The 15,378-nt window shown below is 44.8% G+C and overlaps 1 protein-coding gene across 1 annotated transcript in view; it reads left to right on the top strand.

Moving 5' to 3' along the window:
- The window catches only part of LOC124772482 (follistatin-related protein 5-like), a 503,208-nt gene that overhangs the window by 466,555 nt on the left and 21,275 nt on the right, over positions 1-15,378 (top strand). Inside the window, exons 11-13 of the mRNA XM_047249332.1 lie at positions 1,883-2,004; positions 7,066-7,203; positions 12,849-13,064. Of these exons, the coding sequence (XP_047105288.1) occupies positions 1,883-2,004; positions 7,066-7,203; positions 12,849-13,064 (476 nt within the window). The remainder of the gene's footprint in view (positions 1-1,882; positions 2,005-7,065; positions 7,204-12,848; positions 13,065-15,378) is intronic.

The raw sequence follows: 15,378 nt of genomic DNA, 5'->3' as shown, positions 1-15,378 counted from the left end.
CGCTACAGCTCTTTTTCATCCCCAGTCTGGTAACTCTTTTTGAAATACGCTCTGTAAAGTCTTATCTTCCCCCAAATACCGCCTTCGCAAATCGGAGCAACTTATAATACCCGTAATGTCACCTTTTAGTGCTTTTCCCGTTACATTATATAATAACACGCATAAAATTCGCATAAATAACCGATTTCTAAGGAGAGCAGAGTGACACGTTGCGATTATAGGAAGCAAATTTGCTGACGATTGCGAAAAAGGTCGATATACGAGTATTGACTGTAACACTGTACACAGTCGTTTCCACAAACACAATTTGGTACAAACATCATCATCAAAGACTGATGGTAGGTGGAAACGAATCCTCATTGACTGCGATGGCTAAACTCTGAGCTCGATTATCGCGACCAACCGCTGAGAGAATGCGCCACACGTAATGGGGCCACTCACTGCAATGAATAACTCGTTTCCTCAAGTACATTCTGACGTTGGTTGCACGAATTAGATACCCACACCGTCCCTCTCCAATGCTCAAATGACAGAAGAAAAGGGTGTCATGCAGTAATATTCAACAGTGATTGAAGGACAGCAACATGGTTGTTAATTTGCAACAACAAATTGTTGGAGGTGGCTCTACGGTGCTATTGGCCGTAATTTAATAGCACCACTTTCCAAAAACGAAATACGGGAATTGGTGGCGTGCCCATTTTAACTGAGCAATCTGTGTCAAGAGATACAGGTTCTATTCAGTAGTAATTTTAGATACATTTACACAAACTTCAATTAGACTCATCGTTCTATGCCTACAGCCTTGCCACGTTTAATACACCGGTTCTCACCCAATTAACGAAGTAATGCAATGTCGGACCTAGTTACCGCTTGCGTAGGTGACCGTGTGGGACCACCGTGTGCCACTGGCTTTGGGAAACGTAAGACGTCGAAGTGGCGAACAGTCAAAAGGTTTGCACAAGGCCGTTAGCCACAGCAGAGATCTGTGAAAGACGTAACTGGGGCTGTTGGAGAAAGCCAATATTAAGATCCCACAGAAAGGCTACATACGTAAATCTCAGGTTGTGTAGCCGACATAACTGACTGACAGAATTTAAAATGTCCGATAAAGAACACGAGAAAAAAAGGTGCTAGTATACAAAAACAAAAATAAAACCCCTTAGTTATGGAATTAGGAGCATGATGAGGTAATGGAAGAGAGAAAGAAGCGTACGTTTGATGGATGAGTAGTAGATTTTCTCTGATTTAGCGATCTACTCGGGGTTAATAGTTTCAAACCTCTGTGATACATTTGACAATGATGCTTCCGTCTGGTTCTACATTACATTATATGTCAGTACAGGATTGGGTTTCAAGCGCACCTTTCTCTTTCGTCATGTCATCATTATCATTAACAACAACGACAGGCAGATACTGCAATAGACTACCCCATACACTCATCACTGTCACCTGTACTAAAATATTTAAGACATAAAACTACGCTTCGTAAAGAACTTACGTCGTATTGTTGCAACTAAAAACATTGTCTGATTTAGGGGCCTGAACTCACTTTGTGGGTTCCTTGTTGCGAAACAAATCGCCTGTACTATTTAACTTCTTGTAAAGGCTGTATGAACAGTTAAAGGCCGTCATATTCCGCTTCTTTTGCTGTTATAACTTCGGACTTGTGCTGTTATCAACCAGCTACAAACACAGAATCGTACCACGAAAGCATAATGGGGGAGAGAACAATAGTTTTAAGGGTAAACTCGTAGTCTACTGTACAGCTATAATCGTACTACTTCATATAGCTTCGTTGCACAGGTGTTTAATTTGCCGACTTGAATTGCTAGATATAAGTGAGAAGAGGCGACGTGACGTGATACGGCACCTGTGTCCACAGCGGCCTTGAATGAGGAGCACCGGTTCTTCGCGTTCCACGACTGGGGCGTGTCCGTGTACGAGCCGACGGCTTGCCGCCTCTACCACCAGATACAGGCCACCGACATCATACCCGGCACTCAGGTAAGCCACGTTTCCATGTTACCCCTCAAGAAACTCTGTCCATGAACATAGTATTAACTGGTATCTGATAAAGAGATGGCATGGCATCGTGTAGAAAGTGTTCCACTGCTGACCTTGTAGCGGACCGAGACTCGAACTCGGGACCTTTGCACACTCCGAGTCTCGGTCCGACACACAGTTTTAATCTGCCAGGAAGTTTCATATCAGCGCACACTCCGCTGCAGAGTGAAAATCTCATTCTGAAAACATCCCCCAGGCTGTGGCTAAGCCATGTCTCCGCAATATCCTTTCTTTCTGGAGTGCTAGTTCTGCAAGATTCGCAGGAGAGCTTCTGCAAAGTTTGTAGGGTAGGAGACGAGGTACTGGCAGAAGTAAAGCTGTGAGGACGGGGCGTGAGTCGTGCTTGGGTAGCTCAGATGGTAGAGCACTTGCCCGCGAAAGGCAAAGGTCCCGAGTTCGAGTCTCGGTCCGGCACACAGTTTTAATCTGCCAGGAAGTTTCATATCAGCGCACACTCCGCTGCAGAGCGAAAATCTCATTCTATGACAATTCTTACTGCTTAACCTATCTCTAACTAGATGAACAGTTGTGGGCTAATGATATGAGTCGGTTAAGTCAGAAGTAAGTGGCCATACAATGTCTTTATTTAGTGAATTTCTGCTCATTATGAATCTTAAATTGTTGTAGCCGAATGCAGTTACTGACTGAACAGATACGCCATTTTTGTGTATAATGTTTCGAATATTTTCATACTTAACAGTTTACGGATTGTATTCACGAGGCACAGATGGAGATCAAGAACAAGGGTAGAAACCACTTGGAAACAATGCACAGGACGATGAAATACCATACCAGTTTATACAACCAGCCACAGAATAGATATCTATCATGACAAAGGTTTCCCAGAAACGAAAGAATACTGGAGTAGACTTGGGTTGCAGAAAGAACCTTCAAAACTGGCGCAGAACCGCGAAGTTTAATCAAGCTGGAAACGTACCCCACATAAGCGAAAGTTAGTTGATACAATGTTTCTTGGATCATTTGTAAGATCAGCCGTAATCAGTGGAATGAGACACTTTACATTCATATTATACGTGTATCTGTAAATGAAGCTACTTGCAGGCCATTTACAACTTTTTTAATACAGGCTGGACAAAATAAAAGCGCTCGAAAAGTATTTACAATAAGATGGACATCTTCTGCTGCATAATGGCGCATGTTCGTTCAGTTGACGTACCCGACACACTGACGCAAGCCTCACCTGAAGTAATGAAAAAAATGGAGATCCAAAAGTGTTTATTTCATTTCACTCAGAAACCACCGGTAGAGCTCAAAAGGTGAAACTCTGTCTGGGCGGCTTATTTCATGTACAACCGCAAATTTCCATGGAAACAGATGCAGGTCATTTTCGATCATGTTTCTATACATCTGTTAGTTCTCGCTTTCATAGATAAACGGAGTTGAGTTTTGACTGATTCTGTTCTAGACTTTCCTTCACTCAAACAATGTTTTATTTAGTTTTAGATCTTTTCAGACATTTACTGTTTTTATTCGTTACAGAACCCGTTACGCGCCACTTCACCAATAAGTTTTACATTGCAGATTTTTCTGGAGGTTTTGCCAAAATACTTCGTGTCTTAAAAAAACTTCCAACCTTAAACTCTTGCACAAACATTCCCGCACACATTTCCCACGAATTGTGCTTCGCATAATACTCGATACTGAACACACTGTTTTTTCGGGAGCATCATTTTGTGTTGCATTCAACTGGAAGATGCACACGTCTGCTCTCCACACTCACTCAAACGCAAAGACACAACGAAATACTCGAGACAGAGAACGTCGCATCTGTGCATGCGCGGACATGTGGCAGCAACCGATTGGTGCACCGAAATCGCGGTTTGCAATATTTTCTGTGCTGGGCAGTCCTCTTGTTCATTAACAAGGGTCACCCTTGCGTCAGTCTAGTAAATATCTTCCGGACATTTTTATTTTGCCCACCCTGGATACACATTGTTCAAAACAATTAGGGGAACACTGTATCAATGTCCGGTATGTTAAACCTAGTTTGATTCAGGCGGTATCTGTGATCCTACTGCATAGCCTGAGACCTTCGCTTTCAATATATGCAACAACTAAAACCATTCGTCATCTATAATCTGTGTTATGCATTACACCAACAGGTGTCCCATCAGAAAGGAGTTAGTACGGGTGTCCCAGTGTTCTCTTGTGAGGCCCACGGACGATGGTTGTCGTTTGTGAACGTTGTATTAAACAAAACATATGCTATGCGACAATTTAATGCAGTGCAACTTGCAAAAGCAGTCTGTTTTAGTTCATGGAGTATGGACTTCCCGTCGTGTTGCTGCATATGCCAATGTCTCTCCATCTGTCATCCACAAGCTGTGGACACACTACAGTGAGACAGGTCAGTACACAAGACGACTTGGACAAGGTCGCCAACGCAGTACAACCACAGGTGCTGACCAACATCTGGTCATCTCCGCGTTGCTGCGACGCACGGCTACTGTCAGACCACTGCAAGGCTATCACAGGAGGGCCATTGGAGTCTCTGTGTCCGATCAGACATCCCGTCAGAGTACGATGCATTGCAGCTCCCCTTTAGTTCTCCCGTTCCCTTGTAAACTGGCAACTTCGTCACGGGCGGAACATCTTATTCACAGACGAATTCAGGTTTTCTCTGACTCCAGGAGACGACCATTTCCGTGTGCAGACATCGTGGTGGGCGGTACCTGCCAAATTTTGTGCAGTAAATCGACATATTCTACCAAGGTTCTGTGACGGTGTGGGGAGGCATCACTGTTGACCAATGTTGACAGCCGTGTGAATCTTGTCGCTGTGCATGGTCGCCTTACCGCCAAACAGTATATCGAGCACTTCCTGTTGGACCATATGGTGGCTGTAGTATACGTTGGTAGCCCTGAATTCCTTATCATGCTTGATAATGTCAGGGCCCATGTGATGGTCGTCGCTAGGGATGTCTTGCGGAATCTGGGCACTGACATAATGGACTGGGCAGCTGCGAGTCCCGATCTGAAGCCCATCGAAGGTGTGTGTAACGCGCTTGGTGGCCGTTATGTTCCATCACAGACGCTCCAAGAACTCTAAAGGGCTCTCACTGAAGAATGGGAGCGGATACGAGAGATGGACCTCCATAGAATTACACGGAGCATGCGACATGGATGTCACGCCGTGATAAACGCTCACGGAAGGCATAAAAGTTATTGAAAATGTCAAAATCCCATAAACAGTACTCAGTATGACGGGATGAATGATTGTTTCCACTTTGTTTTCAACACTCGTCGGCTATTTCAGCTCTTTTTGTGTAAATGAATGAGAATCTAATGGTTTTTGTTGTGTACTTAATTTTATGAAAGATAAAGGTATATGTGGTATCACAGTAAGTTCACAATTGTTGCTCAATAGAGTATGGCAGATGTCCAAAGTCATATTCCCCTAATTTTTTTTGCAAAGTTTATAAATTTCCTTCTTTTCCCTAGCCTTATATCTTCAAGAGGCTGGCATGTTAATCTGTATTTGGCAACGTCAGTGGCTGAAGACAGTCAGTTTCCTTTAAAATTGCCACCCCCAGCACCTTCTGAGGCGGGGCGTGGGTACTAACCCGGTTTTCACCTAGTCGGATGTGGAGAACCCCCTAAAATCTATATCCAGACTGGCCACACACCGGCCCTCGTCGTTAATCCGTTGGGCGTATTCGATCAGCTATCCAGGCGTGTAATACACAGGGTGATTCAAAAAGAATACCACAGCTCTGAAAATCGCAAACTCTGCAAAGAAGATAAGGAGAGCTACGCCGTCTTGTCGATAGAAGGGAGCTCTGAAGTTTCATTTGGTAGCTCATTTGATCACTACGAGCACCGTTAGCTACGTAACCTGCATTTCGGTTGTCTGTGCAAAAGTGGTGACTGCTCAACAAAAAGCTTCTCGTGTTATCGAGTACCGTAGAAGTAAATCGGCGACAGTTGTTCAGCGTGCATTTCGGACCAAGTATGGTGTTCAGCCTCCTGATAGTTAGTGTATGGTACGTTGATATAAACAATTCACAAAGAAAGGGTGTTTGTGCAAATGAAAAAGTTTCGGAAGGATGTGCACCAGTGAAGAAAATGGTGGCCACATTCAAGAAGCATGTGGTCGCAGTCCAGCAAAATCCACCTGCCGAGCTAGCAGAGAGTTGCAAATTCCGCTACCAAGCATTTGGAGAGTGCTAAGGAAAAGGTTGTTTATGAAAGCTTATCGTCTACAATTGGTTCAGGTCCCTTACGAAGCTGATAAGGTGAAAAGAATGGAGTTATGCAATTTCGTCCTTGAGAAGATGGAAACAGATGACCAGTTCATTTCGAAGTTAATGTTTAGCTATGAAGCAACATTTCACACAGCAGGGAGGCCAATCGGCAAAATGTCAATATATGATGCACTGAGAATTCGAGTTCAGCCCCTATGATTCTTTTCTGTGGGGGTGAGTTAAAGATATTGCGTTTCGACCACCTCTACCAGCTAACATTGAAGCACTAAAAGAAAGAATAACTGTAGCTATCGAAACTGTTATGCCGGATATGCTACAGAGAGTGTGAAACGAGTTCGAGTAGGGGATTCGTGTCGATCGAGTGTCTGGAATGCGCCATACTGATTAATCACTCAAGGTTCCATCATGTTTCTTTGATTAAATACAGATTTTCAAAGTTGTGGTATGGTTGTTGAATCACACTGTATATACAGTTGTAAATTAATGATACTTACCCACAGCTTTTATAAATATCGAAATTCTTTTACGGAATAAGACGACTTGTGTGGAAAAACATTTTCAGATTGTTTTTAAATTTAATTTTGTCTTCTGGCAGACATTTTACATCATTGATTGGATAAACGAAGATGTTGATTGGAGCAGTTTTCAGCAGCTTTTTTTTTTTAGGTAAATTCGACCTTAACGTGGAATAATGGGCGATGTTCAGTCCCAGAGAAAATCAAAGGCAGAAGAGAGATATCAAGTAGTCATTGACCTTGTTATTTGTTTCGCAGCAGGAGTACGTGTGCGGCGACAAGGGCGTCAACTGCAGCTGGGGACAGGCCATCAACGTGGCCAACCGCTACGTGTACGTGGCGCAGCCGCACAAGGACCGCGTCCTCGTCATCAGCAAGATCCAGATGGTCGTCGTTGACGTAAGTCACAAACCAGCACCCATCTTTTGTAAAAACCAGTGTACTTCTATGTCTACGTGTGTACTCTGCAAATCACATTTAAGTGCCTGGCAGAAGGCTGGTAGAATGGCTTCCACAAATGCTCGTTGTTACACTTTCTCGCTAGTATCTACATGACCTAAACTTAACCCCATCAGCCTTACTTTTTTTCACATGGTTGTTTCTAATGCAATAAACCTCTCCTGATAGCCTTTTTGTCTTATGCGCCTAATCTCAATAAAAATTCCACTTTTTGCATAAGAGAAGAACAGCAGTAAATCAAAACACGCATAAATGGTTGAAAGTCTTTCTAAAATCAACAAAGACTTACATTATTTGAAACGATGTTACGTACCCAAGGTGGCGCACATATTCCGATCAAGGTTCAAAATCTGGTGGAGCACTTCTGATCCATTTTCCCTGTTGTTTCCGAAAATGAACATTAAAAAATTGCATATAAACATACCAAGAGTACATATACCCAAATTTTCCCATGTGAAAAGCATTATTGATTGCTACTTTTGGCCGACCACTGTGGCCGAGCGGTTCTAGGCGCTTCAGTCCGGAACCGCGATGCTGCTATTGTCGTAGGTTCGAATCCTGCCTCGGACATGGATGTGTGGGCTGTCCTTAGGTTAGTTAGGTTTAAGTAGCTCTAAGTCTAGGGGACCTCAGATGTTAAGTCCCATAGTGCTCAGAGCCATATGAACAATTTTTTGCTACTTTTGTCTCAAGAATGTTAACGTGAAGGTAGTAAATTTTTCCTGTCTTTCACGACAGAGGATAAATACTAACTTGTACAGGAGGGGAATTAGAGCAGATAGCAACTTACTGCATTGCAGCAAATAACGAATTATATTTGTTCCGACCACGATATCCCTGCAAAGAAAAGTAATGCATCATTGTCATACACAGTGTGTTCCAGAAATGCTGTGACAAACATCGAGGGTGGTTGTAGAGGCTGTTTTGAGAAATTAATGGAGGATGGGAACTTGTGTCCAGGAACATCATCCAACGACGCTACAGAGCTTCGAAGTTATACGTGTCGACGCCTGCCACTAGGCTACCCCTCTGTTAGCAAACGTGACTTTTTATCCAGACGTGCCAGAGGCAGAATGTCTCGCAAAGTTGTTTGTTATTCAGTGATCGCGACGGATCGCCCCGACCGCCAATGGAGAAGATGTAACTAGCTGCTGCGTAGACAGGCCTTGTCTCCTATGAATGTTATGATCTGCTGGTTCGCTTGATGGCAGTTTAAAACACGGTTTTCAATCGACTGTTTATTTTTCTCCTGGAATACTGTTAAGTCTTTATTGTTTTCCCGATGGAGCTAATCTTCTCCACTGACGATCGTGAAAGTCAGTCGGTGTCACTGAATAACAAACAACATTGCGTGGCGTTTCACCTACGGTCCGTCAGCGCACAAAGTCACGTTTACCTAGTGGAAGGCGCCGCACCTACAACTTCAACGCTTTGTAGCGTCGTTGGAGAAGTTTCCAGTCACGTGTTTGTGTCCTCAATTCGTTCCTCAAGGCACTCTCTACAATCCTTCAGAGTATGTCACAACATTTCTAGGACATAATTACTATTAAAAACAGTCTTGATCACGATTTATTTTACAAGGTGACCGGTTTCGACCACTACTGTGGTCATCTTCAGACCATTGAGTAGGAACCCCTTTCTGTTGGAGATTCTGTTGTGATTCTCCAACAGAAAGGGGTTCCTACTCAATGGTCTGAAGATGACCACAGTAGTGGTCGAAACCGGTCACCTTGTAAAATAAATCGTGATCAAGACTGTTTTTAATAGTAATTATTTACAAGACATTGATCACTGCTGTTCCCATAATGCATTCAAAAGTAATTTCTAGGACACTTTGTATATCGCTTCCTGCCACCAATAAACTACACTCCTGGAAATGGAAAAAAGAACACATTGACACCGGTGTGTCAGACCCACCATACTTGCTCCGGATACTGCGAGAGGGCTGTACAAGCAATTATCACACGCACGGCACAGTGGACACACCAGGAACCGCGGTGTTGGCCGTCGAATGGCGCTAGCTGCGCAGCATTTGTGCACCGCCGCCGTCAGTGTCAGCCAGTTTGCCGTGGCATATGGAGCTCCATCGCAGTCTTTAACACTGGTAGCATGCCGCGACAGCGTGGACGTGAACCGTATGTGCAGTTGACGGACTTTGAGCGAGGGCGTATAGTGGGCATGCGGGAGGCCGGGTGGACGTACCGCCGAATTGCTCAACACGTGGGGCGTGAGGTCTCCACAGTACATCGATGTTGTCGCCAGTGGTCGGCGCCAGTGGTGTCGCGACAGGCGTGAATGGAGGGACGAATGGAGACGTGTCGTCTTCAGCAATCAGAGTCGCTTCTGCCTTGGTGCCAATGATGGTCGTATGCGTGTTTGGCGCCGTGCATGTGAGCGCCACAATCAGGACTGCATACGACCGAGGCACACAGGGCCAACACCCGGCATCATGGTGTGGGGAGCGATCTCCTACACTGGCCGTACACCACTGGTGATCGTCGAGGGGACACTGAATAGTGCACGGTACATCCAAACCGTCATCGAACCCATCGTTCTACCATTCCTAGACCGGCAAAGGAACTTGCTGTTCCAACAGGACAATGCACGTCCGCATGTATCCCGTGCCACCCAACGTGCTCTAGAAGGTGTAAGTCAACTACCCTGGCCAGCAAGATCTCCGGATCTGTCCCCCATTGAGCATGTTTGGGACTGGATGAAGCGTCGTCTCACGCGGTCTGCACGTCCAGCACGAACGCTGGTCCAACTGAGGCCCCAGGTGGAAATGGCATGGCAAGCCGTTCCACAGGACTACATCCAGCATCTCTACGATCGTCTCCATGGGAGAATAGCAGCCTGCATTGCTGCGAAAGGTGGATATACACTGTACTAGTGCCGACATTGTGCATGCTCTGTTGCCTGTGTCTATGTGCCTGTGGTTCTGTCAGTGTGATCATGTGATGTATCTGACCCCAGGAATGTGTCAATAAAGTTTCCCCTTCCTGGGACAATGAATTCACGGTGTTCTTATTTCAATTTCCAGGAGTGTGTACTCCTACGTCTACTGCTATAGACACTACACGAGTAAGACTTGGAGCCAATATGGCAAGGTGTGGGAACAATCAGTCTTTGTTCACGCGATTTGTCATGTCGTGCAGCTGCTGTCCGCTTAGCACCTAATGCTGATACAGTGTTCCCTATCTGAAAGACACTGAAAGAGAACAGGCCGAAGTATAAATTCTGCGATAAATCACAAAGAATCATGTCAGGATGAAGTGACAGACTCCTTATCCATATAATAGTGACATACTACTGCACTATATCGAGCGTTGGCATCAAACTGAAGCAGCACTAAATGTGAGCCATTGTGTACCCGTACTGTTCTACAGCGTCTGCTGTGTCACTGGTGGCGTATATACTCACATCTTTGCTCAGAAACAGCATGTTTGAATGTCGAAGATGTCTGTGGTTCGCTGGGCTGTTGATTTAGCAGCGCCAGCAGCAGCACGATTGGCAACAAATTACTTCTGTCAATGATTCTCACTTCGGGGTTTGCATTACAGTTGTCTCCGAGTATTCGTGACACCCTCTAGTGACGAACACTCTCTCCGACAATGGTATTGTTCGCCGGCACACTGAACAAACGTCGTGAGTCCTTTGCGCCGCATTTTAGACACCCTCAGCAGCGGTTTCTATGTCACAGACACTGTAGTAACTGAAGTGCAATAATTTTTTGAATGCATTCCAGTAGCTGTATCCAGGCAGATTTGCGCTTGTCGACACGCTGAAAGGAGTGTTCATTAGTTATTTGCACAACAGATTCTTCTTCGTACTCATCCCGCTCATTCGTCTGAAATGCTCTCATTGAATCTTTTCGGGGTTTAACGTGTAGGCGACTAGCCACTAAATCTAAAACAGCAAACAACAGTTCTGAACTTCGGGCCGTGAAAAACATGATAGAAAATGCCATTCCTCGAGGAAGCGTTCAGAGTCTGTTCGAGCCGATGCTATGATACATATCGGTATTATCATTGTGGTATGTGGACCTTAATAGTTCTGGTTATGAGCACGTAATGTTATTTTATATCTTTGTATATTTAACATCTGAGCAGTAGTAAACCATTTGTCCACTGAATATCATTCTTTATTTATTTAGCTTATAGTGTAGTGCATTACATGAATTAATTACATATAAATAATCGGCATATTAGTATCATATAATATATATAGCTAATATAAAAAGAAAATAAAGGATCGATACAAAATATATATTAACTATATAAAACTACGAAATATTGCTGGTGTATTCTACGGCCTTTTCGGTAGGATGCAAGAATTCGGAGCAGTCACCAGTGAATCTTCGACCGTATGAATCATGGTTTGTCTAATAGCTCCGCAATGACACTTGGGAGAAGCTATTTTTCCCCATACATACAACGAGTCAGGACATCTACGACAGTTTGTTCATATTCTGTTTATGGTAGAACAGATTTTTTGAAACTTGCCGAATCCATATGTTGTGGTGGTGAGGCAAGACATTTTATGAAAGTCAGGGGCTGGCTGTTTGGTCCACTGCTCTTTTCAGTGATCAACAGGCTGAGTCAATTTTCATCCAAAACTATTGCACTCTTTAAGTTTTGTTGTCAAGAGCGCAGTCTGTTTCTCTCGCTAACGGGGACGTCTCTATGTATTTGTAGAAGAGGGCTGTTCTCGATCTTTTTGAGTCCTGAAAGGAATAATTTCCCTCGTCTCAGATGGGAGAAGCTTTATTGCTTATTGCGAGTAGCCAGCAGGTTGAGGTGGAATTGATAGTCCCTGTTATAAGGTGCATGGAGTTAGACATCGATACACCTAATGTGCGCACTGATGCGCCAAAGCGATTTAGCGGGTAGACTGGGCCTAAGGTTAAAGTCTCTAGCGTGGCGCCTGAAGACGTTGTTGCAAGTTCTAAGTTTGGCGGCTGTCTTTGACAGATGACCCTTGAAGCTCAGTGGTCTAGATATTTTGCATATCGATTGTGGGAAAGCGGTTTGTTCTCAAAGTAAATACTGAGTTGCCTGTTGGTTAACGCGTCGTTGAGGCGGAATGTAGAGACTCCTTCTTTGTCGCACTGAGTTGCAATCTCCAACTGCAAAAGTATTTCCCAATATCTTCCAAGTTTTTCGTCAAGGTGTCCTCAGTAGCCGCTATAGTAGAGGATGTCTTGAAGAAGGACTAAAACTTATTGGGAAATGCTTTCCCCATTGGAGGCCTGCCGGTGTGGTCGAGCGGTTCTACGCGCTTCAGTTTGGAACCACGCGACCGCTACGGTCGCACGTTCGAATCCTGCCTCGGGCATGGATGTGTATGATGTCCTTAGGTGAGTTAGGTTTAAGTAGTTCTAAGTTGTAGGGGATTGATGACCTCAGACGTTAAGTCCCATAGTGCTCAGACCCATCTGAACCATTTGAACCCCATTGGCTATTCCGACGCTGTCCAACAAAGTCAGAACTCTCTACGTCATGGATATCGTTAATTTCTACTGATTGCTACGTGCTGTTTCTGTGATTGATGGTTCGTATTAACCGAGCAGCCCGCCTCGCCGGCAGGTGGTGACGACGGACAAGATGCCGGTGGAGCTGCACTACGTGCCGCACCTGGACCAGGTGTGGGTGCTAAACTGGCGGTCGGAGCGCGACCGCGGCGTCAAGACGGTGCAGGTGATCCGCGACGCCGCGCAGAAGCGCAAGCACCACACCGTCCACCCGGAGCCCATAGACGGACAGTTCGACCTCGTCAGCGGACTCTTCATGCCACCGGTGCAGGTACGTCTTCCCTCACGTCTCTCACTTTCGACTCCAGTCAACACTTGGGGCTGACTCATGCGTATTCTATAGCGCATAGTGGTGTCGTGCTGAAATGAAATACGTTTAATATGTGATGGTTCCCAAAAACATTTAAATAATTGTATGACGGCTATGCCCTTCTTTGTCCTCCATTCTTCTCTTCCCTCTTCTCGTTTAACGCCTTAAGCCCTCGCCTTCCCCCTTGAGGATGCACCAAATTCTCAACTCTTGCCTCCTCTTTCGAAAATTTCATTGTAAGAATACTTCTTAAGAATCTTTGCCTTACAGTTATCTTTCCACTAGTAGGAGAGTGTTGGCCAAGTGCCGAGCGGTGCGTTAGGGTGGCGTGACTAGTAAAGTGATGTAGAGGGGTTGGATAAAAAGTAGTGGCAACACCGCCGTAACATAAAGGTTGTGCTTCACATGGAATGTCCGCTGTTTGTATCTGGCAGCAGAAGGGCAATCCAAGCAGTGAAGTAATCGGCGACGGCTGAGTCAGTTGCTGTGTGTAGTGTCTGAAAGTGCGGAAGGCAGTTCTAGTGCCTTAACATGTACAGGGTTATTACAAATGATTGAAGCGATTTCACAGCTCTACAATAACTTTATTATTTGAGATATTTTCACAATGCTTTGCACACACATTCAAAAGCTCAAAAAGTTTTTTTAGGCATTCACAAATGTTCGATATGTGCCCCTTTAGTGATTCGGCAGACATCAAGCCGATAATCAAGTTCCTCCCACACTCGGCGCAGCATGTCCCCATCAATGAGTTCGAAAACATCGTTGATGCGAGCTCGCTGTTCTGGCACGTTTCTTGGTACAGGAGGTTTAAACACTGAATCTTTCACATAACCCCACAGAAAGAAATCGCATGGGGTTAAGTCGGGAGAGCGTGGAGGCCATGACATGAATTGCTGATCATGATCTCCACCACGAACGATCCATCGGTTTTCCAATCTCCTGTTTAAGAAATGCCGAACATCATGATGGAAGTGCGGTGGAGCACCATCCTGTTGAAAGATGAAGTCGGCGCTGTCGGTCTCCAGTTCTGGCATGAGCCAATTTTCCGCGGGCTACGCGTGAAACTTGCCCGCACGCGTTCAACCGTTTCTTCGCTCACTGCAGGCCGACCCGTTGATTTCCCCTTACAGAGGCGTCCAGAAGCTTTAAACTGCGGATACCATCGCCGAATGGAGTTAGCAGTTGGTGGATCTTTGTTGAACTTCGTCCTGAAGTGTCGTTGCACTGTTATGACTGACTGATGTGAGTGCATTTCAAGCACGAAATACGCTTTCTCGGCTCCTGTCGCCATTTTGTCTCACTGCGCTCTCGAGCGCTCTGACAGCAGAAACCTGAAGGGCGGCTTCAGCCGAACAAAACTTTATGAGTTTTTCTACGTGTCTGTAGTGTGTCGTGACCATATGTCAATGAATGGAGCTACAGTGAATTTATGAAATCGCTTCAATCATTTGTAATAGCCCTGTATTTAGTATAAGACCAGCGATAAACCACCATCGTCAGTAATGTCTTTGAAATACTTCGGTTCAACGATTAGAATAATGAAAAATGTAACAAGCTGGTCAGTCTGTTCGTGACAGGGGCACACGCTGGGCCGTGAATCACTGCGGGGACACAACGGAGAGGTGAATGATGCACGGACGACGTGATGCACGTCTTGACATTCATCTCCCGACACGACTCGGAATGTGGAGTTTGCGACGGGTCCTTTTGATCTCTATGAAAGGACAACTTTATGCGCTATATATTTCACTGGGACGTTCTTAAAAAGGAACACTATAAAAATTTTGCAATTTTGGAGACCTGCTCCAAAAGACGTTGTGACACTCAACCGTTTGTATGTATTGTGCACGGATCGTAGTATTAAAATCAGATGACGTCAGAGAAGGCAGGACATAAGAAATCATTCTTCTTGTGCACTCAGTGAAGGAATGGGAAGATATATGGCTAATATTGATACGCAGTACACTTAGCACGTCGGGCAGCAGATTACTGAGCACGACTTTTAATGTAAAAGATATCCTACTAGCATTATACTGCGTTATGCGCCTTTAGTGAGCATTTTCACTCATATTGTCGTTGCTGTGGCTTTCTTTCTGCTTTGGTGCAGTTCTCCGCACTACACTACCCTGTGCAAGCCTCTTCAGCTTCTAATAACTATTGCAATAGACATCTAGTTGAACCTGCTTAATATATTCCTCTTGTCTCCCACTGCAATTTTTACTCCACACACTTTCGTCCAATACTAAATTGTTGACTTCTTGACGTATCGGAA

The sequence above is a fragment of the Schistocerca piceifrons genome, chromosome 1, assembly GCF_021461385.2.
Source record: "Schistocerca piceifrons isolate TAMUIC-IGC-003096 chromosome 1, iqSchPice1.1, whole genome shotgun sequence".
Lineage (NCBI taxonomy): Eukaryota > Metazoa > Arthropoda > Insecta > Orthoptera > Acrididae > Schistocerca > Schistocerca piceifrons.
The sequence above is the reverse complement of the archived record's forward strand: the minus strand, read 5'-3'. Positions and strand labels throughout refer to the sequence as shown.